Consider the following 27827-nt stretch of genomic DNA (forward strand, 5'->3'; position numbering starts at 1 on the left):
AAAGATGCTTCAGATTTTTTTTTTTTATGGGGAATACAAGAACTAGAACAGACATGTCAGAGGAGCAGGTTTAGAGCTGCTCATGTAAAAGTTTGTCACCTGTTTTAAAGGGGTTATCCAAGACTATATCAGATCTCTCAAGAGTGGGCGACCCGCAGTGGTGATCATACTTACCTGGTCCTCATCACTTGGTTCAGTCTCCATCGCTCCACAGCCAGCTATTCATCTCTCTGCTGCGCTGAAATCAACATCCTGTTGACCGAAGGGCACATGACTGCTGCAGCCAATCTCTGGGATGCATGGGGAGCAGGTCACCGCTGCGATTGGCTGCAGTGGTCATGTGCATCCTCTATTAACCAGCCATGGTGCTAAGTCTTTACACTGCGTGCAGAATTATTAGGCAAATGAGTATTTTGACCACATCATCCTCTTTATGCATGTTGTCTTACTCCAAGCTGTATAGGCTCGAAAGCCTACTACCAATTAAGCATATTAGGTGATGTGCATCTCTGTAATGAGAAGGGGTGTGGTCTAATGGCATCAACACCCTATATTAGGTGTGCATAATTATTAGGCAACTTCCTTTCCTTTGGCAAAATGGGTCAAAAGAAGGACTTGACAGGCTCAGAAAAGTCAAAAATAGTGAGATATCTTGCAGAGGGATGCAGCACTCTTAAAATTGCAAAGCTTCTGAAGCGTGATCATCGAACAATCAAGCGTTTCATTCAAAATAGTCAACAGGGTCGCAAGAAGCGTGTGGAAAAACCAAGGCGCAAAATAACTGCCCATGAACTGAGAAAAGTCAAGCGTGCAGCTGCCAAGATGCCACTTGCCACCAGTTTGGCCATATTTCAGAGCTGCAACATCACTGGAGTGCCCAAAAGCACAAGGTGTGCAATACTCAGACATGGCCAAGGTAAGAAAGGCTGAAAGACGACCACCACTGAACAAGACACACAAGCTGAAACGTCAAGACTGGGCCAAGAAATATCTCAAGACTGATTTTTCTAAGGTTTTATGGACTGATGAAATGAGAGTGAGTCTTGATGGGCCAGATGGATGGGCCCGTGGCTGGATTGGTAAAGGGCAGAAAGCTCCAGTCCGACTCAGACGCCAGCAAGGTGGAGGTGGAGTACTGGTTTGGGCTGGTATCATCAAAGATGAGCTTGTGGGGCCTTTTCGGGTTGAGGATGGAGTCAAGCTCAACTCCCAGTCCTACTGCCAGTTTCTGGAAGACACCTTCTTCAAGCAGTGGTACAGGAAGAAGTCTGCATCCTTCAAGAAAAACATGATTTTCATGCAGGACAATGCTCCATCACACGCGTCCAAGTACTCCACAGCGTGGCTGGCAAGAAAGGGTATAAAAGAAGAAAATCTAATGACATGGCCTCCTTGCTCACCTGATCTGAACCCCATTGAGAACCTGTGGTCCATCATCAAATGTGAGATTTACAAGGAGGGAAAACAGTACACCTCTCTGAACAGTGTCTGGGAGGCTGTGGTTGCTGCTGCACGCAATGTTGATGGTGAACAGATCAAAACACTGACAGAATCCATGGATGGCAGGCTTTTGAGTGTCCTTGCAAAGAAAGGTGGCTATATTGGTCACTGATTTGTTTTTGTTTTGTTTTTGAATGTCAGAAATGTATATTTGTGAATGTTGAGATGTTATATTGGTTTCACTGATAAAAATAAATAATTGAAATGAGTATATATTTGTTTTTTGTTAAGTTGCCTAATAATTATGCACAGTAATAGTCACCTGAACACACACAGATATCCCCCTAAAATAGCTAAAACTAAAAACAAACTAAAAACTACTTCCAAAAATATTCAGCTTTGATATTAATGAGTTTTTTGGGTTCATTGAGAACATGGTTGTTGTTCAATAATAAAATTAATCCTCAAAAATACAACTTGCCTAATAATTCTGCACTCCCTGTAGACTTATCAACCAGCCATGACCAGGTAAGTATGATCACCACCACGGGTCGACCACTCCAGGAGGTTTGTTATAGTCTTGGAAAACCCCTTTAACGTCTCACATTTTGGCATGACATTAAAGGGAACCTGTGAGGTCCTCTCTAGTGAAAGACGCTGGTTTCAGCGATCTGTCACATGAGTGCAACAGACTTTGAGGGCTTGTTAATCTCGCAGCACATGGACAGGAAGGAGTCTGATGGCGGTGGGCTCCCCCCTGGCCTCCAGTCGCTGATTGACAGATTTCTCCTTATTACTGTGCATGGGGAGAAGTCAGCTAATGTAGGATACGGGAAGACTGGAGTAATCTTGCATAATACCATTGGACATCTTGCTGACCATCAAGATGAAAACACAAGTCTTCTAAATCTGCTGCACTTTAACACATTAGTGACAGAACAGTGAATTCAGCGTGTCCGTCACTGCTATGATAAGAAAGCAATATCAGACCTGACCGGTTCATTGAAAGAAATTGCGCTTTCTAAACTGGGAGATCATACAACTTGCTTAAGTGTGGCCTAGGATTCCTTCACAGGCACCGCTCTAAGAAAAAGTTCTTCAAATAGTTTCTAATACAAAACGGTCACCGCTCCAAACTGCAGCAAAAAAAAATAATGAATCCCTTGAAATGCAGCAGGCCGTCTTTAGAGCCATGAAATGTCCTGAACCCTTGAAGGCTGGTATAAAGGAGCTTATTAACATCAGTATTCTCTGCATGGTTCTGTTCCTTCATTCTGGGATCCAATCAAGTTTTTGGCAAGGAAAATAGAAGGAAAGTCTGACCTCCAATCCTCTTGTGTAAAGCAGCCATAAAGTCAGCAGGTATAACTCAGCGCTGAAACGGGCACCACGGGCGGTACGTGGCTGGCATGTCAAAGATTTCTTTCATTTAAATGGAGCACCTGTCACAACCGGCATTATGTAACCCTGCGTTCAGCCAGTATTATATAACGCGCTCTCTCTGCTTCCTCTCCCCACAGCTTTCATGTTTCAGAGGTGATGTAGGACTTCAGGATGCATTCAATGGGATTCACATGTATTTCTAGACAGGTAAATACATCCGGAAGAATTTATCATCAGAGTCTGTGTTTGCGTACTTTATACCACATTTATCTCATGTCGCATGATGTTTGATAAATGTATCTTTAAGGCCTCATTCACATGAGCATAAGCCGTCCGTGCCCGTGCTGTGGACCGAAAATAGCGGTCCGCAATGCACGGGCACCGGCCGTGTGAATCCCGTATTGCGGCGCGGACCCATTGGCTTCATCCTCAATATACGGCAAAAGATAGGACACGTCTTATCTTTTGCAGTGGAGAGTCATGGACCCAAAAGCCCACGGAAGCGCTTCCGATCCGTGCCCCAGCTCCGCATCTTGAGGATTGTGGACCCATTTAAGTCAATGGGTCCACATTCGTGATATGGAATTCACACGGCCGGTGCCTTATATTGTGGACCCACCGTTTGCGCTTTGGCTGATATTCATTTAGTGTGTAGGGCAGGGATGGCCAACCTGCGGCTCTACAACTGTTGCAAAACTACAACTCCCAGCGTGCCCAGACTGTCTACAACTATCAGCCTACAGCAGGGCATGGTGGCAATTGTAGTTTTACAGCAGCTGGAGAGACGCAGGTTGGCCATCCCTGGTGTAGGGGCACCTTAAAAGTTTGGCTCTCGCTCTGGCAGACGCTATCCACACATGGGATCGTTGACCATACATATGAATGACTACATGTAATACTACAGTTCACCTGCAGAGGTCACTGCAGAGCAAATGTATGGCTGGGCAGCCTTTCAACAATATCAGCTGATCGTAGGTAGGGGGGTCTCTGAAGCCAGATGCGCTCCTATTGTAAGAGAAGGTTCAAGAAATGATATATAGAAATATATGGATTTTCACTTATATTCTGAATAAATCTACTTTATCTTTTAAAAAGCGAGAGCAACTACTGCCCACACACAGGTCTCATGCACGTCAGGTCTTCACTCTGCACCATCTACAATATCCTGTTGTGCTAATTATGTAGTGGAATTGCCGACCTTGCTGTGGACTTCTAGGCTTTAGGGCTCATGCACACAAACGTATTTTCTTTCTGTGTCCGTTCAATTTTTTCATTCTGACTGTATGCGGATTCATTTCAATGGGTCCGCAAAACAAAAAACGGAAGTTACTCTGCGTGCATTCCGTTTCCGTATGTCCGCTCCGCAAAGAAATAGAACATGTCCTATTATTGTCTGCATCACGGACAAGGATAGGACTGTTCTATTAGGGGCCAGAAAAATATGTAATGCACACAAACGTCATCCATATTTTTTGCAGATCCGTGTTTTGCAGACTGCAAAATACATACGATCGTGTGCATGAGCACTTACTGTTCTATAGTGAAACTTGCTGATATCAATGTGTAGCCATGCCTGCAGTCCACAAAGAACTCAAATTCATGAAGAAAATGGGGCACCAGATAAGATTTCAGGGAAAATTTATCAAAGACCGGCGTTTTACACCTGCCTATGATATCTCTTGCGCTGGCGGAGGATGTGCCTAATTTCTGACATATTAGGCACACCTTCAGGCAGTCCATGCGCCTAAACAGAAACCTACGGCAGTTCAGAGTTGCTGTACATTTCCATCTTCATTGACACCGGAAAAAAGGGGTGAATAAAGATAAATGTGCGGGCCCCACTGGTCCTGCCCACTCTTTAGAAAGCGTTGAGGGCAGTGTAGAAACTTCACCTGCTGCAAAATTTTCTGGAAATGGCTTTTTAAGAGTCACAAACGTGGGATTTGCAACTTTTTTTTACGCCAGAAAAGTGTCGTGAAGAGGAGGGAATGAAAAATTTCCCTCTTCATGACCTAGAAATAGGACTGCTTACAATGTGGTCTTCAACAAGATGGCCGCAGAAACTGGTGAGGACAGAATCCAGAGGATTCACGGGGCATGTTTTGGCATGTTCTTCATTATAATTACAGCACACACAATTAGCAGCTAGGCTTTTTTTGCCTTGGTGACAGCTCAGGTTCACAGCTAAACAAATCATTTTCAGGAAAGCAAATAATGCCATTTCTGTGATTATCCAGCTATGCCGATGCCACAGATAAAAGGAAAATGGTGAATTAATTGATTTTCAGCTTGTCTCACCGTATTCCATTTCGCTGATCAAATGCAGGTATCATCGAGGCGGGATGTTCAGACATTAGAGCCACGAGCAGCTGCAGAACGTCATGAATATTCTCATCCTGTAATGGAAGAAGACAGAATCCCAAATGACATGCGTTCTGCTTACACCCACTTCTGTGCCGCAGCAACGGGAGCCGTTATACATTTCACAGAGATGAATGCTAATTTCAGCTAACCAAAAAGTTTGGAAACATTTGGGTTCATATATGCAAACTAGTGCAAATCATACTTACCACATTCAGGGGTTATTCAGGAATTTAACCACTTCCAGACCGGGCCATTTACCCCCTTCCTGACCAGGCCTAATTTTGCAAATCTGACATGTGTCACTTTATGTGGTAATAACTTTGGAACGCTTTTACTTATCCAAGCCATTCAGAGATTGTTTTCTCGTGACACATTGTACTTCATGTTAATGGTAAATTTGAGTCAATATGTTTTACCTTTATTTATTTAAAAAAATCCAAAAGTTAATGATAATTCACTGTTTTCTAAATTTGAATCTCTCTGCTTTTAAGACAGATAGTGATGCCTCATAAAATATTCATTAATTAAAATTCTCTATATATCTACTTTATGTGGGCATCATTTTGGTAATGTAGTTTTATTTTATTTTTTAGGTTTAGAATTTTTGAAGCAATTTTAGAATTTTTTAAGTACCAGTTCAGTTCTGTAGTTACTTTGTGGGGCTTACATAGTGGAAACCCCCAATAAATGACCTTATTGTACAAACTACACCCCTCAAGTTACTCAAAACTGATTTTACAAACTTTGTTAACCCTTTAGGTGTTCTACAAGAATTAAAGGAAAATGGAAATGAAATGTAAAAATTTAACTTTTTTGGCAGATTTTCCATTTTAATAAAAAAAATTCCTTAACACATCGAGTGTTAACAGCCAAACAAAACTTAGTATTTATTACCCTGATTCTGCGGTTTACATAAACACCCCACATGTGGTCGTAAACTGATGTAAGGGCACACGGCAGGGCGCAGAAGAAAAGGATGGTTTTTGAAAGGCAGATTTTGCTGAACTGGTTTTTAGATGCCATGTCCCATTTGAAGCCCCCCTGATGTAACCTTACAGTGGAAACTAGGGGATAAGGTGCCAGTTTTATTGGTACTATTTTGGGGTACATATGATTTTTAATTGCTCTATATTACGTTCTTGTGAGGCAAGGTAACAAAAAAATGGCTGTTTTGGCACTGTTTGTATTTTAAATTTTTTTACAACATTCATCTGACAGTGAAGATCATGTGCTATTTTTATAGAGCAGGTTGTTACGGATGCAATGATATAAAATCTGTCTTTGTTTATTTCAGTTTTACATAATAAAGCATTTTTGAAAAAAGAAATTATGTTTTTGTGTCTCCATTTTCTGAACGCCATATTTTTTATTTTTCTGCCGATCATCTTGTGCAGGGGCTCGTTTTTTGCAGGAAGAGTTAACGTTTTTATTTGTACCATTTTTGGGTACATATGATTTTTTGATCATTATTATTACACTTTATGGGGCAGGGTGACCAAAAAATTGGTTGTTTTAGCACAGTTTTTATTTATTTTTACAGCGTTCACCTGAGGGGTTTGGTCACGTGTCATTTTTATAGAGCAGATCGTTATGGACGTGGCAATACCTAATATGTATACTTTTTCTTGTTTATTTAAGTTTTACACAATAATAGCATTTTTAAAAACCAAAAAAAAATTACGTTTTAGTGTCTCCATAGTCTGAGAGCCAAAGCTTTTTTATTTTTTGACCAATTGTCTTAGGTAGGATCTAATTTTTTACGGGATGAGGGGACATTGGTACTATTTTGGGGGGCATACGCTTTTTTAATCGCTTGGTGTTGCACTTTATGTGATGTAGGTGACAAAAAAATGGCTTTTTTGGCACTGTTTTTATTTTTTTCACTGTGTTCACCTGAGGGGGTTAGGTTATGTGATATTTCTATAGAGCAGGTTGTTATGGACGCGGCAATACCTAATTTGTATACTTTTTTAAATTTATTTCACTATAACACAATAATAGCATTTTTGAAACAAAAAAAGTATGTTTTAATGTCTTCATGTTCTGAGAGCTATAGTTTTTTTTAATTTTTTGAGCGATTTTCTTATATAGGGGCTCATTTTTTGTGGGATGAGGTGACTTTTTTGGTACCATTTTGTGGGCCATATGCCTTTTTGATCACTTGGTGTTGCACTTTTTGTGATGTAAGGTGACAAAAATGGCTTTTTTTTGACAGTTTTGATTTATTTTTTTAATTGTGTTTATTGGACGGGGTGGATCATGTGATATATTTATAGAGCCAGCTGTCACGGACGTGACAATACCAAATATGTCTATTTTTATCGATATTTAACTTTTTTTATTTTTTTATTACTTAATTGGGGATTTTTATTTTTTCTTTACATGTGAAACTTGTGGGGGACATTTAACATCACTTTTTTTTCCACTATTGATATCTCCTGTAACTGGGGCTGACATAGTAGCCCCAGTAACAGGGGGAATATACCTCCCAGAGGCTGTACAGCAGAATACAGCGCTGTACAGCCTCAATGCAAGGCTGATCGAGGTCTGTGGAAGACCCGTCAGCTCCTGCACTCTCCCGGCCCAGGCCGTCACATGACCACCGGCCGGGACAGTAAGCGCATGGCGCTTTCTGACTTGTATACACAGCGCTCGAGCGCTGTGTATACAGCGATCTAGAAGGCAGGGGCACCTGGGAACTGTCCCTGCCTTCTCTCTGGGGTGCCCTGCTGTCACTGACGTCCAGAACGTCCATTCAGGGATCAAAGACCGCCCATAGGACGTTTATAGTCAATGGGTGGTCGTGAAGTGGTTAATATTGATGGCCTATCCTCAGGACAGGTCATCAACATGAGATTGGTGGTTGGGAGTCGGATCAGCTGTTTGAACAGGCTGCCCTAGTGAGTGCTACTGTCTCTCCACAGCTCACCAAGCACAGTACATTGTATAGTGGCTGTGCTTGGGATTGTAGCTCAGTCACATTCACTTGTATGGGGCTGAGCTGCACCTAGGCCACGTGACCGTTGTACGGTGGCATAACTCAGTGAGCGCCGTGGCTTCGTTGAACAGCTGATTGGCAGGGGTCCTGGGAGGTGGAGACCTAAATATATTCTTGATCTACTCTGACGATAGGCCATCACTATCAAATTCCTGGATAACCCCTTAAATGGGACATAATATGGGCAAAGCTGCCAAGCCAGACTCTCATTTCCCCCACAACGTTTGTGAATATGCCACAATCTCGTGATATGCCACATGTCTGATATGTATGCATGGCTGAGAGGCATGGGTATATAAGGATACCCAGACTAATAGTTACAAGCTATATTTGCCCCACTTTAGCTCTTACATGGCTAAATGATAAGTATGGCCATATATCTATTGGGGTCCATTCACACAACTGTATTTTTGGGTCTGCATCCGTGGGTGTGGACCCATTCATTTCAAGGGAGCCAAAAATATGCGGACAGTACACCACGTGCTGCCCGCATCCGTACTTCTGTACCGCAGCCCTGAAGCACTGCTACGCCCCACAGTGCTCAGTACACTCCTCCCTCCCCATGACAGCCCTGTCTGGTGCCCGCATTGTGACACACTGATAATCATTAGTGGTCCAGCGTTATTTATGGTATAAAAACAGTCATTGGTGGCAGTGTGTTTTTCGAAGCCACCCGCCCCTCCACTTCCGGGTGGACTGACAGGCTGGCTTCACACACAGTGGGGGAGCACAGCTGCTGGGGGGATCACAAAGTATATATCCTCTCCTTCCCACATAGTGCTCACTTCCTTGAATGCCTACATATTAGACCTTATTTGTATGCATGTCTACATACTGCCCACACAGCATTAGCAAAATCATGCATTTCTAGGGGAAAGAATATAATTTAGCTAAAATACTGCCACCAATGACTGTTTTTATACCATAAATAATACTGGACCACAGCGCAGACACCATTAGACAGGGCTGTCTAGCTCTGTCAATCAAGGAGAGGGGGAAGTGTACTAAGCAGCGAGGGGTGCTCCAAGAGCTACGCAGGCCCCTCAATGCTCAAACTACTTAATTTGCATAAAAATCACAGTAATGATATCTCCACAATACTGCAAGCCTGGTTTAATAGGGTTGATTATACTGACAGAGGCAATTTAACCACCTTCCTGACCAGCCACAGTTTCCATTTTTAGCACATACTGTAAGGGTACTTTCACACTAACGTTTTTCTTTTCTGGCATAGAGTTCCGACACAGGGGCTCTATACCGGAAAAGAACTGATCAGGCATCAGGATTCATGTCTTCAGTTCAGTCGTTTTGACTGATCAGGCAAAAGATAAAACCGTAGCATGCTACGGTTTTATCTCCGGCGAAAAAAACTGAAGACTTGCCTGATACAGCATTTTTTCCCATAGGAATGTATTAGTGCTGGATCCGGCATTCAAAATACCGGAATGCCGGATCCGCCCTTCCGGCCTGCGCAGACTGGTAAAAATGTGAAAAAAGATACAAGACTGATCCGTCTGTCCGCATGACAAGCGGAGAGACGGATCCGTCCTTGCAATGCATTTGTGAGACGGATCCAACTCACAAATGCTTTCAGTCAGCAGCAGATCGGCGGGCAGTTCCGACGACGGAACTGCCCGCCGAATCACACTGCAGCAAGTGTGAAAGTAGCCCAAGTCATTAAAAGCCATACCTTTTTTTCCCATATAGCCCATAGACATTCCTTGTGTGTCTTTTTTTCCGTCATTTTTTATTTTAGCATTTTTTTGTTTTATTTATAGCCAGTGTAAACATCATGAAGTGCGCAGGCGTGACAAATCTTGTGAACGGCGCTGCGCTGGATTTCTGAAGAACCTAGGGCGGGCCAGAGGGGTGAAAGGGGAGGGGTTTCATATGAATAGCGACAAGAGGCCTGGGTACCGGCCTCTTGAGCGCCGCCCCTGGGCACCTTCAGAATTAATTTGCATATTGAATAGAAGTGTTTTTTTTAAGAAAATAAGCGACGGACAGCTAAACAGTAAGTAGCATTCCAATATGAGGACTATAATGCTGATAATGGTGTTAGTGTTCTATAATGGTCAGTATAGGTGAAAGACTCCCTTTAATATATGAAAATGAGCCTCTAGATGCAACGGGGGCGTTGCCGTTACACCTAGAGGCTCTGCTCTCTCTCTGCAACTGCCACGCCGTCTGCACTTTGATTGACAGGACCAGGCAGTGTAAACATCATCACGTCTGGCCTATCAATCAAAGGAGCAGAGGGTGCGGCAGTTGCAGAGAGTGCAGAGCCACTAGGTGTAACGGCAACGCCCCCGTTGCTCCTAGAGGATCATTTGCATATATAAAATGATATATATTTTCTCAGCAATGCGGGCACATATGAACATGGGACCAACACAGATGTAATCAGCTGCCAAGTGCACATGTAACAGCTCAGCCAGTGTCATAGGTACAAATCTGCTGACAGATGCCCTTTAAGGGGAGTCTTTGACTAGAAAGGAGTAAAGGAATTGATATCTTGTCTGTGTACCAAAAAAATAGGAGCCTGGGGCCTGGAACTACCACAGTACTGAACTGCTCAGATACTTACCTCTCTCCCACCCCTATTTGCACTGCAGCTCTTTACACTCAGATTGGCTGCTGTGTATAAGCACAAGCCCAGCACACGTTAACCGGGAAGAGCAGATCTGCATTACACAGCCGGCAATTACCAAGTTATAAACTTGTTTCTCCTGTTAAATTTATATTTAAAAATAAAAGTGATTGGCTTTTACAGTATTTTACAAGAAATCATTAATTTAAGCTGCTCCTGGTAGCTTTTACAGTCAACCGTATACCAGGGACAGGGACAGCAACCAAATAATTGGAAAGCTCTGCTCAGATGGAGCCATATAACTGACATACTTTATACTATTGTGATAAACCTTCGATAATGAACCCGCCGACAACTAAACGGACAAGCTAATGATACTGTGCATACCTCATGCATTGTCAGCAGGTAATTTAAAATGCTCTGGAGCTCATCTTCTTTCACCCCTCGATCCTGAAGGGAAAAAAAGAAAAGAATTTTATACACTGTAGGTAACATTTTATGAGACAGAATAATTCAGAGCCTTAATGTTTATCGTCAGAGGAATGAAGGACCAGTGAAATGACATTAAGAGGAGCGGATGTAGGCTGTGGGAATGGGTCTGAATTGGAAAGGCAAGGTTTTCTGCATTTGTGACTACTATACTCAGCTTGGGCAGTAATAATCGCAGATGACATCAGTGTCCGTTATGGTGAAAGACTTGTGTTTTACGATATAATGGTCAAAAGGAAGGGCAATATATTATGCTTAAAGGGCTTTTCCATGACTTTAAAATACTGCTAACGTATCCTTTGGATAGTTTACCAGTATCTGATCAGTGGGGGTCCGACACCTGGGACCTCCTCCTGCCAGCTGTTTGAGAAGGCACCGGTACTCTCCTTCTCCCACCTTTTCCTAGGCCAATGACAACACGTTCATCTGTCACGTGGCCTAGGTGCAGCTCAATCCCATTGAAGTGAATGGGACTGAGCGCGATACCATGCACAGCCACTATCAAACGTATGGAGCTGTGCTTGGTAAGCGTGAAGAAGGCCGTAGCGCACACAGGACCGCCAATGCCGTCTCAAACAGCCTATCGGCAGGGGTCCCAGGTGTGGGACCCCCACGGACAGAAACTAATGACCTATCTAGAGGACAGGTCATCAGTATTAAAATCTTGGAAAACCCTTTTAATGTCTATCCATAATAATCAATCAGATCACAGATTGTCTTGGATTTCCCATGTACGAGATGCTCTCCTGTGTGGTTCTAAAACAGAGGTTTTCAGACATTTTTTGAGCCACATTTAATTATATCAGATAGTGCTGGGCTACACAGGATATTAAAAAGAATAAACTATATTAAAGATATCACATGATTTTTTTTCCTCTGTTGTCAAATGGAGTCTGTTAGCAGGTCTGACCATGCTAAACTGCTAACCGCACTAGGTAGGGCTTGAGCAAAGCAGGACAAACATAACTTTTGTGGATCCTTTCTCATCGGGAGTGGTGAGAATATGAAGTTTTATTCTGCTATAATCTGCTCTTTGAAGTGTTCTGGAGGTGGAGCTTCAATGTGAAGTGCTCTCTGCATTGAGATGCTTCATAGTCCCTTACCCCTGCTCTGAGTTACAGCTGTAGTGGTCTCCTGGTTGGATGCTATAGCTGTCACTCACAGCAGAAGGAAGGGACGGTGAAGCAGCTCAAGGCAGAAAGCCCTTCAAAGTGAAGCTTCACTTCCTGGGACCATGAAGAGCAGATTCTGGCTGAATAAATCTTCATATCCACACTACTCCTGAAAATAAAAACTCCACAAAAGGTATGTTTAGCATGGTCAAAACCACTGACAGACATTCTTTAACTGCCAATGGCATGGTTTTGATTTCAGGGCCAAGTTTCAGTAATACTATGACATCAAGAGTGCACTAGGGTGCAACAATATTTAGAGTTGCCCCCAGGGGGAGAGACATTTTGTTAAAAGGAATTTGTTGACATTAAATGTTATTTTAACATAATTCAGAATAAAAGACTAGTTTGTAATTTACTTTGTTACAAAAACACTCCAGTTGTGAGATATTCTCTTTTCTTCATTATAACGGTACCCCTGGTATATAATCTCTATAGTATATGTGTAGGTCCACCTACACAGGAGGACATACATGCTCAATTCCATCCTTCAACTGCCACAAGTTGTATCTACTATTAGAAGCTGTGACCATTACAGGGAGAGAGCTGCAGCAGAAAGGACACACCCTGAGCTGTGATATGGAGAGAGCTGTAGAAAAAAGGGCATATTCTATGAGAATCCCCACCACGAACTATGATGGGAAGAGAGCGGCAGCAGAAACGACACACGCCCCTTGAGCTGTCAGTCTGAAGAGAATCTAGCTGAATAATTGGAGCAATAAATGGGGAGATCTCTGGATCCATGTGAGGTACAGGACTGGTTCTAGATTTGTTAAAAGGGATTGGCATGTATCATATGATGTCTGATTTTCATCAAGTTGTGGTATAACCCCTTTAAGCATTTCTGTGCAAAACGTCAAGGACATGCTGTCCAGTATCAACCATCCTAACCCTAGTAAAGGTGTAGGTAAGTGACTGATGCATACAATAGCAAGTTCCCATAGTTTACCTTCAGAATGAGTTGCTTCAGGAAAAGCAGCATAAATGCACGCAAGGAAATAATTTCTTTTTGGGAAGGTCTGGAGCCATCTACAATAGAAAAAGTAAAAATGAATACATCACGTTCTGTAGATTAACACATTTACATAAAAATACATGAGGCGCTCACTATTGCAGGTTTTGTACAGGGAACATAATGGGCTGGTCTTGAGTTGTACCCTGTCTCAGAACTACATTCACAGTTCTAAGATCCACGATATCCCTTCTAATCTATTAGCATTCCCTGCTTGTGCAGTGTCTGCACAGAACATGCACTGGTGACTTGTTTTCTAGGAACTTAATTTTTTAAAACAGGTACAGTAACCAAATACAAAATTTACCACCACTCCTTAAAGCGAACCTTTCACCTGGATTTCACTTAATAAACTATCAAAAGTACCTTATAGATCATCCTCATTGTGTTAGCACACGGTCTTGTCCCGCTTTTCTGTGATGTATACAGGGAGTGCAGAATTATTAGGCAAGTTGTATTTTTGAGGATTAATTTTATTATTGAACAACAACCATGTTCTCAATGAACCCAAAAAACTCATTAATATCAAAGCTGAATATTTTTGGAAGTAGTTTTTAGTTTGTTTTTAGTTTTAGCTATTTTAGGGGGATATCTGTGTGTGCAGTTGACTATTACTGTGCATAATTATTAGGCAACTTAACAAAAAACAAATATATACCCATTTCAATTATTTATTTTTACCAGTGAAACCAATATAACATCTCAACATTCACAAATATACATTTCTGACATTCAAAAACAAAACAAAAACAAAATCAGTGACCAATATAGCCACCTTTCTTTGCAAGGACACTCAAAAGCCTGCCATCCATGGATTCTGTCAGTGTTTTGATCTGTTCACCATCAACATTGCGTGCAGCAGCAACCACAGCCTCCCAGACACTGTTCAGAGAGGTGTACTGTTTTCCCTCCTTGTAAATCTCACATTTGATGATGGACCACAGGTTCTCAATGGGGTTCAGATCAGGTGAACAAGGAGGCCATGTCATTAGATTTTCTTCTTTTATACACTTTCTTGCCAGCCACGCTGTGGAGTACTTGGACGCGTGTGATGGAGCATTGTCCTGCATGAAAATCATGTTTTTCTTGAAGGATGCAGACTTCTTCCTGTACCACTACTTGAAGAAGGTGTCTTCCAGAAACTGGCAGTAGGACTGGGAGTTGAGCTTGACTCCATCCTCAACCCGAAAAGGCCCCACAAGCTCATCTTTGATGATACCAGCCCAAACCAGTACTCCACCTCCACCTTGCTGGCGTCTGAGTCGGACTGGAGCTCTCTGCCCTTTACCAATCCAGCCACGGGCCCATCCATCTGGCCCATCAAGACTCACTCTCATTTCATCAGTCCATAAAACCTTAGAAAAATCAGTCTTGAGATATTTCTTGGCCCAGTCTTGACGTTTCAGCTTGTGTGTCTTGTTCAGTGGTGGTCGTCTTTCAGCCTTTCTTACCTTGGCCATGTCTCTGAGTATTGCACACCTTGTGCTTTTGGGCACTCCAGTGATGTTGCAGCTCTTAAATATGGCCAAACTGGTGGCAAGTGGCATCTTGGCAGCTGCACGCTTGACTTTTCTCAGTTCATGGGCAGTTATTTTGCGCCTTGGTTTTTCCACACGCTTCTTGCGACCCTGTTGACTATTTTGAATGAAACGCTTGATTGTTCGATGATCACGCTTCAGAAGCTTTGCAATTTTAAGAGTGCTGCATCCCTCTGCAAGATATCTCACTATTTTTGACTTTTCTGAGCCTGTCAAGTCCTTCTTTTGACCCATTTTGCCAAAGGAAAGGAAGTTGCCTAATAATTATGCACACCTAATATAGGGTGTTGATGTCATTAGACCACACCCCTTCTCATTACAGAGATGCACATCACCTAATATGCTTGATTGGTAGTAGGCTTTCGAGCCTATACAGCTTGGAGTAAGACAACATGCATAAAGAGGATGATGTGGTCAAAATACTCATTTGCTTAATAATTCTGCACGCAGTGTATGCATGAAAAAATCGCCTTATAAAGTACTCTTCTCCAGCTCCACAAGTCACGCTAGAAGTCAAGGCGGTAGCCCTTCCCTCACTCCAGGCTGTAACTCCCCTGCCCTAACCCCGCCTCTCTGCAGTCTAACTGACACCCGGCTCAGTCGCCGGGACCGCGCTTGTACAGGTGGCGAATGCGCCGCCGGACTCAAGCGCGATCCTGTTACTGAATCGTGCGTGAGGAAGAGAAGACAGGCAAGCATCGGGGACGGCGCATGCGCGATTCAGTTAAGGGATCGCGCTCGAGTCCGACGGCGCATGCGCCGCCTGTACAAGCGCGGTCCCGGCGACTGAGCCGGGTGTCAATTAGACTGCATAGAGGCGGGGTTAGGGCAGGGGAGTTACAGCCTGGAGTGAGGGAAGGGCTACCCCCTTGACTTCTACCGTGACTTGTGGAGCTGGAGAAGAGTACTTTATAAGGCAATTTTTTTTCATGCATATACATGGCAGAAAAGTGGGACAAGACCGTGTGCTAACACAATGACGATGATCTATAAGGTACTTTTGATAGTTTATTAAGTGAAATGCAGGTGAAAGGTTCGCTTTAAATGTAATAACGCACAAAGCACCGCATTAGAGAAATTTAGCTGAACTGTTAGTGGGGAGCATCAAGAATCTGTCAATGGCTTCCAATAGCAACCAGCAGGCCTGAAAATACATCTCTGTACTACCGACCAGGTCACAGAGAGGCCAATGGTAAACCACTAGAAGGAGCATACGGCATACTGTTATACATTGAATCCAAGAGGCTGTATGCCCTTAGCTCAAAAACTCCCTCTAGTGGCAGCTGCAGGCAGCTAGCATGTTAACATCTAGATCTATGCAGGCGATTCAGAGCTCTGTATATCAGAACTTTTTACTGTTATAAACTACATTGAAGAAATAATCAGTTCAGAATGTTTTACCAAAATTAATGATAAAAGATGGAAATTCACTTTAGGATAAAAGTGGGTTCATTGTAAGAACTCAGAGGACAGTCTGGATAGATCACATTATAATCACACACAAGGATTTTCAGTGAGGTGTGTTCATCTTCAACACAGAAAATAAATACACTGCACCTAGAGCTAAGTGTTTGCTGTTCTATTAAATTCACACATATTAGGTTTCCTTGAACATACAGATCCACAGGCTTCAATAGTAAAGGTTCATTCCCCAACAATTTTACAGATATACTTACAGTAGTATATGAAAAAAACACTCAGCAACCAACTAAGATAGGACTAAACAATTGTTACTACAAGCTATCCATGTGCACTGTATACAGTCTGAGCTATTCATGTGCGCTCTATATGGCAAGTTATCCATATGAGCCCCATACTGATAGCTATCCATGTGTACTCTATACTATGAGCCATCATATGTGCTTTATTTTATACTGCTAGTTATCCACATATAATATACACTAGCTAAGTTCTATATGATTACAAAGCTAATTACTGGTTTATTCACAGGCACAATATAGGATTATAAAGAAAACAGTCATATGTATTAGCTTTCTAAGTATAGAAAAGCACTTTTCTCAATATGATAAGGTTGTGGACTGGAGGTAAGTGGTCAGCCTTGCATGTAGATGTCCCACGTTCAGTTTTTTTTCTCCCTTTTTTAACCCATAATAAAAGTTATAGCTGTACTATATTGACAAGGTTTTAGAGGTTTTTCTATACTTAGATATGTTGTGGCAGTGAATAAAACAGCAATATGTATTAGATTTCTAAGCATAGAAAACCTCTATTCTCAATATAGCAGCAGCAGAAAAAAAAGTTTACAGGAAGCTAACCAAAAGGTACCATCAGGAAAAACATCTGATTTGTCTAGCAAGATATGCCAAGTCTATGATTGTGTAAAATCTGGCGCATCTCCTGACTGCCTCGTCTAGTTTTAAGCAGTCTAAATAAAAAAAAAACACTAACAATAAATCTCTCCCAGTAGGAATATTAAAAATATAACCCTAGCAACTACAGACACCCAGCGATGTGACTGTACCAATAGCCAAGTCCAACCACCCAAATAAAAAAAACACTTATTCAGTTCTTACAGATGATCATTTTATATGTCGCCATCTTATGGTGTTTCTTTTTATCCTCAAAAACATCAAAAAGCTGTATTTTTTGCCAGATTATTGACAAAGCTTTACAGTCAATATGCAGCAACCGTGCCTGGGATAATTAAAACAGCGACGGTTTGTAGCCTCATTCCATGAGACCAATTTTATGGCCAATTTAACAGGACATACAAATGTCTCAGCAGCGAGTCTTGCAATATCTTCAAACCCCACGTACCAGCTCTAGGGAGCCCTTTTAAGGTCAGCAAAGCATTAAACAAATCTCAAAACTGGCTGGACTTGTAACAAACATGTCAGGGAAAACAAATGCCTTCACCAGAGTCAACGATCCGAGCACAACTTCAGTTAATACGTTACAGCAAAAGGAATTTCTGGGTCTAGAAAGATATATCAGCAAGGTAAAAGGTGATACATCGGATATCATCATTATTACATTTCAAAGAGGACTTCCTGGTACAGCACTGATCACCATGTCCTGGAAGGTGCACCACCATGCGCCGCTGTGAATGGAGAGGTGGCGTGGCTCTCCCCATTAACTTCTATGGGACTTATGAGAACAGACAAGTAAGCGCACTCAGATATGTCCGTCAATCAGCTAAAAATGTCCATGTAATAATAACCCTCTAAGGCCCCTAGACATAAGAGAAAAGTTGGCTGAAACAATCTGGACGTTTAGTTCTGAATGGAAAGAGATCTGTTCAGGATGTATCAGGATGTCGTCCGTTACAGCAGCATTCCGTTTTGTGACCGGACACAAAACCGCTGCAGGCTGCGGTTTTGTGCCTGGTCATTAAAACTGAAAAAAACGGATCTGGCACTGAAAACAATGTAAGTCAATGGTGATGGATCTGTTTGTTTAGGAGCCCAAAAAAAAAACGGGTCAGTCATTGACTTTCAATGTATTAAGTGACAGATCCGTTTTTTTTCCGTTTTGATTTCAAACAACCGCATCCTAATGGAACGGACGCATCCTGATGTGTAAAATCAAAACGGATCTTAATACCGGAATTAACAACGCAAGTGGGAAAGTAGCCTTAGGGCACTTCAACACTTGGACCCTCACCCAGGCTGTATCTGGGATTGAAGCCAGGCCCCATCTAAGCAGACCCCTCATTCGGTTGACCCACGGTGGGGCTCTGGGTTACTCCCACTAAAGAAATATTGATGACCTAACTTTTTATACCTGGAATAGGTCCCTGTGTAGTGAGATATCTGGATCTCCTGAACAAATGTTATGTCTGTTATTGCAGTTCCTGTTAGGGTTGCATATACCGTAGCTACCCATAATCCAACAATTGATGAACAGTAATTAACTTTCTTATACAAAAAGGTGCCAGTTGTGAGATATTCTCTTTATTTCACGCCGTGTCACGGTGTCCCTTTATAGTAATGTGCACGTCCACCTACTGAGGTGGTCGTACATGCTCAATTCCATCCTTCAACTGCCACCAGCCATATCTACTGACGCTTTGACAAATACAGGAAGAGTGCTAGAGCAGAAGGGCATGCCCCCTGAGCTCCTAGCAGAGCAATAAATGGGGGGAGCTCTGGATCCATGTGAGGTACAGGACAGAGCCTTCATTCAATCGAATGGCTGACGTGTATTCCTACGTTTTCCATGCTGCACCCGCTTGCAGGGCAATGCTATGGGCGGACTACTCTACCCCCTCGACTGTAACAGATCATCGCTGAGGTGGATGTGTTTAGAAAAGGGGTTGTCAGCAAGAAATAACCCTTTACATACCTGTGCGTGGAAATGAGGAAGGGCAGATAAAGAGAAATCGTTTTAATAGTAAGAGCCATTTATCAGAAATAACTATGATGCATTATGAAACAGCTCCTAAAACAAATCCATGCCAAAATAAGCATAAATTACATAAAGATTTGTAGCAAATTTTGCTGTGGATATGCCGTGGATGTCACCCTAGGCATCGCAAATCCCGAAATCAGCGTTGGAAATCAGCAACATGAATAGACATACAGCAGATTTAAAATACACACCGCAGGTCAATTTAGGCCACAGATTTTTTCACAGGGTGTAGATACGAGATCTTATAACCTCATCTACCTTGTGGGTACTGTAAAACACTGAGGATCTGCCATGCCCAAATCTGGGCAGCAAAACCGGAGTGTTGCAGTCCCATGTGGGACTGCCTCTCCAATACAAGTGAAGGCCTATCCTCAGGATAGGCCATCGCTATCTTATTGGTAGAGATCCGACACCCCACCAATCAGCTTTTCCGCAGCAACTTCAGGGCCAGAAGTTGTCAACGGAACTAAACAACTCTGTCCATTGTGCAATGGGTGGAAAACGGGCAGCACGGTGGCTCAGCGGTTAGCACTGGTGACTTGCGGCGCTGGGGTTCTGGGGTTGAATCCGACCAAGAACAACATCTGCATGGAGTCTGTAAGTTCTCCCGGTGTTTGCGTGGGTTTCTCCGGTTTCCCGATAGGGACCTTAGATTGTGAGCCCCATTGGGGACAGTTGGATGCTCATGTCTGTAAAGTGCTGCAGAATATGTCAGCTGCACTGCTCCTGTTGAAGTGAACGGGATCAGTGCTGAAGTTACCAGCTCCATCCACCAATGCTACTACAGAACAGCTGATTGGCAGAGGTGCGGGGTGTCAGATAGTGATGGCCTATCCGGAGGAGTGGACAACCCCTTTAACCACCTCCGGACCGCCTAACGCAGGATTGCGTTCCGGAGGTGGCAGCGCTGCGCAGAGTCACGCATATACGCGTCATCTCGCGAGACGCGAGATTTCGCTCAAAGCCGTCCCGCGCATGCGCATCGCGGGCCGGCAAAATTAAAAGAAGTATTTCGTCACCAGCCTGCCAGCAACGATCATTGGCTGGCAGGCTGCCGATTTTCAAAAAATCCAATCCAAAGTCATATAACAGATCATATTAGTAAATATGATCTGTTATATGGCTTGTCTGCTCCTGTGCTGGTCCTTTTCGTCGGTTGGATCCAGCACAGGAGCAGACTGAACTGTGAGTACACCAACACTACACCTTAGCCCCAGATCACCCACCTGCACCCCAATTAACCCTTTGATCACCCCTTTGATCGCCCCTGTCAATCACTAGTGAAAGGAAAAAAAGTGATCAGTGTAAACTGTCACTTTTTTTTTTTCACTGGTATTGGCTGTTAGGTTTTAGGGATAGTTTAGGCCCCTTGGTTAGGTAGTTAGCGTCAGTTAGCGCCCACCCCACCGCACCGCAGTCACTTTTATTCGCTGTTTAGCGTATCGCTAATCAGCATTTGTACTTTTATAGTATCTGTAAGTGATCAAAACTGATCACGGTCAGATCTATAATAGTATTAGTGTCACCTTAGCTCGCCCTCCACCCAAAACGCAGTGTTTGCCCGATCAGGCCTGATCGGTCGCCCACACGTGCGTTCACCCACGCCCGCCCCACCGCAGTGACAAAAAATATATATTTTTTGATCACTGCACATTCATTTTACACGCACTGCGGCGATAAAAAAAATCTGTTTTGATATTTTTTATCAACCGCAGCGGCCTCCGGTACTTCGCTAGCCTCCCCTTTGTAAGACAGGTTTGCTTTTTTTCTTGGGTAGTCTCAGGGAATACCCCTAAATTTAGTAGTCCAAAATGTCAAACAGGGGGCATTCTTCTGAAGAGGCCTACAGGATTCTGACCCAGTCGGATGAGGAGTGGGAACCCTCATCTGACGAATCTAGCGGGTCAGAATATGAACCTGTGGAAAGCAGTGGCTCTCTGACCCAAAGTTCGGACGAGGAGGTGGAGGTCCCTGGCAGCACCAGGCGTACCCGGCCCCATGTCGCTAGACCACAGGTTACGCAGGATCCGCTTCAAGAGCAGCAGAGTGGGGCTGTCGCTGCCGGATCACGTGGTGAGGCATACACCAGCAGCGCAGCCCTTCCTGGACCTAGTACCAGCACTGCCGTACAACATGGTGAAGTAGCGAGCACCAGAAGGGCAGTTGAAGCTGGTACGGTGGCACGTGCACTAGTTACCCCGTAGCAGCCACCGCACAGACAGGCCCGTAGAGCCCCTAGAGTCCCTGAGGTGCTGGCAAATCCTGATTGGCAGTCACCAACTTCAGCCGCACCAGTAGTTCCCCCTTTCACCGCCCAGTCTGGAGTTCGGGTTGAGACGGCTCAAATCGGTTCGGCCCTGGGATTTTTTGAGCTGTTCTTGACTGCGGAGCTCTTGGACTTAGTCGTGGCAGAGACCAACCGGTATGCCACACAATTTATAACCGCAAACCCGGGAAGCTATTATGCCCAGCCTTTCCGGTGGAAACCAGTCCAAGTTTCCGAACTTAAAATTTTTTTGGGCCTTCTCCTCAACATGGGCCTGACAAAAAAGCATGAATTGCGGTCATATTGGTCAACGCACCCAATTCATCACATGCCCATGTTCTCTGCTGCTATGTCCAGGACACGATTTGAGACCATCCTCCGTTTTCTGCATTTTAGCGACAACACCACCTCCCGTCCCAGAGGCCACCCTGCTTTTGACCGGCTCCACAAAATTCGGCCCCTCATAGACCATTTCAACCTGAAATTTGCAGATTTGTATACCCCTGAGCAAAACATCTGCGTAGACGAGTCCCTAATACATTTTACCGGGCGCCTTGGCTTCAAACAATACATCCCAAGCAAGCGTGCCCGGTATGGGGTCAAATTGTATAAGCTCTGTGAAAGGGCCACAGGCTATACCCACAAATTTCGGATCTATGAGGGAAAAGATCAGACCCTGGAGCCGGTCGGTTGCCCTGACTACCTGGGAAGCAGTGGGAAGACAGTCTGGGACTTGGTGTCACCCTTATTCGGCAAGGGGTACCATCTTTATGTGGACAATTTCTACACAAGTGTGGCCCTCTTTAGGCATTTGTTTCTAGAACGGATTTGCGCCTGTGGCACCGCGCGAACTAGTCGCGTGGGCTTCCCCCAACGGCTTGTAACCACCCGTCTTGCAAGGGGGCAGAGGGCTGCCTTGTGTAACGAAGAACTGCTCGCGGTGAAATGGAGAGACAAGCGTGACGTTTACATGCTCTCCTCCATTCACGCAGACACGACAATCCAAATTGAGCGAGCAACCCGTGTCATTGAAAAGCCCCTCTGTGTCCACGACTATAATGCGCTCATGGGAGGGGTGGACTTCAATGACCAGATGTTGTCTCCGTATTTAGTTTCCTGCAGAACCAGACGCTGGTATAAGAAGGTGTCTGTATATTTGATTCAATTGGCGCTGTACAATAGTTTTGTTCTCTACAGTAAGGCTGGGAGAACAGGATCCTTCCTCAAATTCCAGGGAGAGATCATCGAGAACCTCCTTTACCCAGGAGGTTCCGTGGCCCCATCCACCAGTGTAGTTAGCCGTCTACACGAGCGACATTTCTCAAATGTGTCGTTCCTGGTACCTCAACCCAACCGTCACCCCGAAAAAGATGTCGTGTCTGTAGCAGGAGTGGAATAAGGCGTGACACCCGCTATTTCTGTCCTGACTGTGCTGACCACCCTGCCCTATGCTATGGAGAGTGTTTCCGGAAGTACCACACACAGGTACACCTAGCATAGGGATCACATCTCACCAGGACAGGCACACAGGGCTATTAGGGCCCATTCACTCACAGCTGCTGCAAACCTCTCCTTTCACCTGGGATAAAGTGCATAACGTACTTCGCCACATCTTTGGGCGATTTGCGCTTTGCACATTGTCCCATGGGGAAGGAGAGGTTTGTTCTATAAAGGTAAAAAAAACTAAACAAAAAAAAAAATACCGGTAAGTAAAAAAGTTAAACGTTCAGTTAAAAAAGTTTAAAAAAAGTTTCTATGTTCTGTTCAACAGTTAATAAAGTTATTGCTTTGCGGCCTGGTTTTTTCTTTTTTGTTTTGTTTTTTTTTACCTTTCAGGTGGACCAACCGATCGACTAGCTGCAGCACTGATGTGCATTCGGACAGAAGCATTGCGCTGCTGTCAGATTACACGCAAGTCGGTGTATGCGGCGCTGCAAGACGAGATTTCTCCTCTGCAGTAAAAGATACGTTTGCCGAGGCATATGAGCTGAGGAGGTGGCGGTGTTCATATACTTTGGCAAACACTTTGTATATATATAAAAAAAAATCCCGGCAATGATTTATTCATCCACATCGATTGATGTGAATGGAGAAATCTGGTTTGCCAGGGCATACGAGCTGAAGTGGGTATGGATGTTGGGCGGAGCTCCTATGTCCTGGCAGACGCCTTTCCCCTCCTTTTTCTTTTTTTGGCAGAGATTTTTTCATCCACATTGATCGATGCGAATGAAGAAATCTGTGCCGTTCATTTTTTTCTTTCAGCCCAGAGGCTGAACGGAAAAAAAAAAATCTCATTACCCGTATGCTCAATATAAGGAGAATAGCAGAAACTCCTAATGCTGGGCATACATGTAATGATTGCGGAGACCCTCAAATGCCAGGGCAGTACAAACACCCCACAAATAACACCATTTTGGAAAGAAGACACCCCAAGGTATTCGCTGAGGGGCATATTGAGTCCATGAAAGATTGAAATTTTTGTCCCAAGTTAGCGGAAAGGGAGACTTTGTGAGAACAAAATCAAAAAAATCAATTTCCGCTAACTTGTGCCAAAATTTTTTTTTTTCAATGAACTCACCATGCCCCTCATTGAATACCTTGGGGTGTCTTCTTTCCAAAATGGGGTCACATGTGGGGTATTTATACTGCCCTGGCATTTTAGGGGCCCCAAAGCGTGAGAAGAAGTCTGGTATCCAAATGTCTAAAAATGCCCTCCTAAAAGGAATTTGGGCACCTTTGCCCACCTAGGCTGCAAAAAAGTGTCACACATCTGGTATCTCCGTACTCAGGAGAAGTTGAGGAATGTGTTTTGGGGTGTCTTTTTACATATACCCATGCTGGGTGAGATAAATATCTTGGTCAAATGCCAACTTTGTATAAAAAAATGGGAAAAGTTGTCTTTTGCCAAGATATTTCTCTCACCCAGCATGGGTATATGTAAAATGACACCACAAAACACATTCCCCACCTTCTCCTGAGTACGGAGATACCAGATGTGTGACACTTTTTTGCAGCCTAGGTGGGCAAAGGGGCCCACATTCCAAAGAGCACCTTTCGGATTTCACAGGTCATTTACCTACTTACCACACATTAGGGCCCCTGGAAAATGCCAGGGCAGTATAACTACCCCACAAGTGACCCCATTTTGGAAAGAAGACACCCCAAGGTATTCCGTGAGGGGCATGGCAAGTTCCTAGAATTTTTTATTTTTTGTCACAAGTTAGTGGAAAATGATGATTTTTTTTTTTTGATTTTTTTTATTTTTCATACAAAGTCTCATATTCCACTAACTTGTGAAAAAAAATAAAAACTTCCATGAACTCACTATGCCCATCAGCGAATACCTTGGGGTCTCTTCTTTCCAAAATGGGGTCACTTGTGGGGTAGTTATACTGCCCTGGCATTCTAGGGGCCCAAATGTGTGGTAAGGAGTTTGAAATCAAATTCTGTAAAAAATGACCTGTGAAATCCGAAAGGTGCTCTTTCGAATATGGGCCCCTTTGCCCACCTAGGCTGCAAAAAAGTGTCACACATCTGGTATCTCCGTACTCAGGAGAAGGTGGGGAATGTGTTTTGGGGTGTCATTTTACATATACCCATGCTGGGTGAGAGAAATATCTTGGCAAAAGACAACTTTTCCCATTTTTTTATACAAAGTTGGCATTTGACCAAGATATTTATCTCACCCAGCATGGGTATATGTAAAAAGACACCCCAAAACACATTCCTCAACTTCTCCTGAGTACGGAGATACCAGATGTGTGACACTTTTTTGCAGCCTAGGTGGGCAAAGGGGCCCACATTCCAAAGAGCACCTTTCGGATTTCACAGGTCATTTTTTACAGAATTTGATTTCAAACTCCTTACCACACATTTGGGCCCCTAGAATGCCAGGGCAGTATAACTACCCCACAAGTGACCCCATTTTGGAAAGAAGACACCCCAAGGTATTCGCTGATGGGCATAGTGAGTTCATGGAAGTTTTTATTTTTTGTCACAAGTTAGTGGAATATGAGACTTTGTATGGAAAAAAAATAAAAAATCATCATTTTCCACTAACTTGTGACAAAAAATAAAAAATTCTAGGAACTCGCCATGCCCCTCACGGAATACCTTGGGGTGTCTTCTTTCCAAAATGGGGTCACTTGTGGGGTAGTTATACTGCCCTGGCATTCTAGGGGCCCAAATGTGTGGTAAGGAGTTTGAAATCAAATTCTGTAAAAAATGACCTGTGAAATCCGAAAGGTGCTCTTTGGAATATGGGCCCCTTTGCCCACCTAGGCTGCAAAAAAGTGTCACACATCTGGTATCTCCGTACTCAGGAGAAGTTGGGGAATGTGTTTTGGGGTGTCTTTTTACATATACCCATGCTGGGTGAGATAAATATCTTGGTCAAATGCCAACTTTGTATAAAAAAAATGGGAAAAGTTGTCTTTCTGAGCACCTGTCATGTTTCCTGAGGTTCTACAATGCCCAGACAGTACAAACACCCCACAAGTGACCCCATTTTGGAAAGAAGAGACCCCAAGGTATTCGCTGATGGGCATAGTGAGTTCATAGAACTTTTTATTTTTTGTCACAAGTTAGTGGAATATGAGACTTTGTAAGAAAAAAAAAAAATCATCATTTTCCGCTAACTTGTGACAAAAAATAAAAAGTTCTATGAACTCACTATGCCCATCAGTGAATACCTTAGGGTGTCTACTTTCAGAAATGGGGTCATTTGTGTGGTGTTTGTACTGTCTGGGCATTGTAGAACCTCAGGAAACATGACAGGTGCTCAGAAAGTCAGAGCTGCTTCAAAAAGCGGAAATTCACATTTTTGTACCATAGTTTGTAAACGCTATAACTTTTACCCAAACCATTTTTTTTTTTACCCAAACATTTTTTTTTTATCAAAGACATGTAGAACAATAAATTTAGAGCAAAATTTATATATGGATGTAGTTTTTTTTGCAAAATTTGACAACTGAAAGTGAAAAATGTCATTTTTTTGCAAATAAATCGTAAAATTTCGATTAATAACAAAAAAAGTAAAAATGTCAGCAGCAAAGAAATACCACCAAATGAAAGCTCTATTAGTGAGAAGAAAAGGAGGTAAAATTCATTTGGGTGGTAAGTTGCATGACCGAGCAATAAACGGTGAAAGTAGTGTAGGTCAGAAGTGTAAAAAGTGGCCTGGTCTTTCAGGGTGTTTAAGCACTGGGGGCTGAAGTGGTTAAAGAAAAGCTGTCACACATGTTTTCTGTCCAGCTTCATCAGTGCACTGAGCATTCACGGGATTATGTAGAGGTTAGTAGTGAGGTTCAGTGGCCGGGAGGGTGTCAATCAAGTCCGCAAGGGTGGATTTGGAGACTGGACTGCATGACTCTTCAGAATAGTGACGCCACCTCCATGACTCTTTAGTGGTAATTACCATACAATGCAATATTTTACAATTTTATGTAAAATATAATTTAGCAAAGGAAAGCATCTTTAAAATCCTATTCTCATCAAGTATATAACCCTGGTAAGTCTTTGGGGACTAAAAACTTGTGACAGGTTCCATGTGACTATACAGTTCCTACCGTACTTTGCCGTGCAATGTCTGGAGGGTGAAAACAGGACAATATCCTGCAGTGGCTTCTTGTGCCTGGGCTTAAAAAAGCAAATAACGGTAAAATATTCTCATAACAGGAACAATTGTGGGAACGTCCTATGAATGTCAATACGACATTTCCCCAAATTTATCAGCAACAACAATTGCATTGTGTGAGAAGTGAGCGAGTGTCGGGAGGGCAATGACTGCTCTGTCCTGATACAAGCGGAGGCAGAGGGAAGAAAGTACGGCATTTGTATGCACTGGCAATTGCTCTGGCGGTGGCGGGAGCGCCCGTGATTACCACTGAAGAGATTTATATTTGCTTTTACTTGGAATATCCATTTTACAAGAAATGATGTGCTTGTTTGGCTAAATACGTGAGAGCAGCAGATATGAATCCTGTTATTAACATAGGCGTTCATCCAAATCCTGCAAGTGAATACAGGTAAAGCGATCAAATCCATCTACATTTGAAACCTGCCTCCAAAGCATGGAAGAAGCCATTTTGTGCATCTGAATGAAAATGGCAGGAATATTATTCTTTAGAAAACATAAGTATTAGTTAAGGTAACGTCATTTTGAAAAGTGAAATTGTGTAAAAGGTGGTCGAGCGTCAAATGTAA

The 27827-nt window shown here is 43.2% G+C and overlaps 1 protein-coding gene across 10 annotated transcripts in view; it reads right to left on the reverse strand.

Moving 5' to 3' along the window:
- NBEA (neurobeachin) overlaps window positions 1–27827 on the reverse strand; it is a 630876-nt gene that overhangs the window by 404215 nt on the left and 198834 nt on the right. For all 10 annotated transcript variants that reach the window (XM_040426128.1, XM_040426125.1, XM_040426127.1 and 7 more), the window contains 3 exons: window positions 13386–13465; window positions 11163–11225; window positions 5122–5219 (listed from right to left, as the gene is read on the reverse strand). In XM_040426128.1, coding sequence (XP_040282062.1) covers window positions 5122–5219; window positions 11163–11225; window positions 13386–13465 — 241 coding nt within the window. The remainder of the gene's footprint in view (window positions 1–5121; window positions 5220–11162; window positions 11226–13385; window positions 13466–27827) is intronic.

This window comes from Bufo bufo, chromosome 3 (assembly GCF_905171765.1).
Source record: "Bufo bufo chromosome 3, aBufBuf1.1, whole genome shotgun sequence".
In the NCBI taxonomy this organism is placed as follows: Eukaryota; Metazoa; Chordata; class Amphibia; order Anura; family Bufonidae; genus Bufo; species Bufo bufo.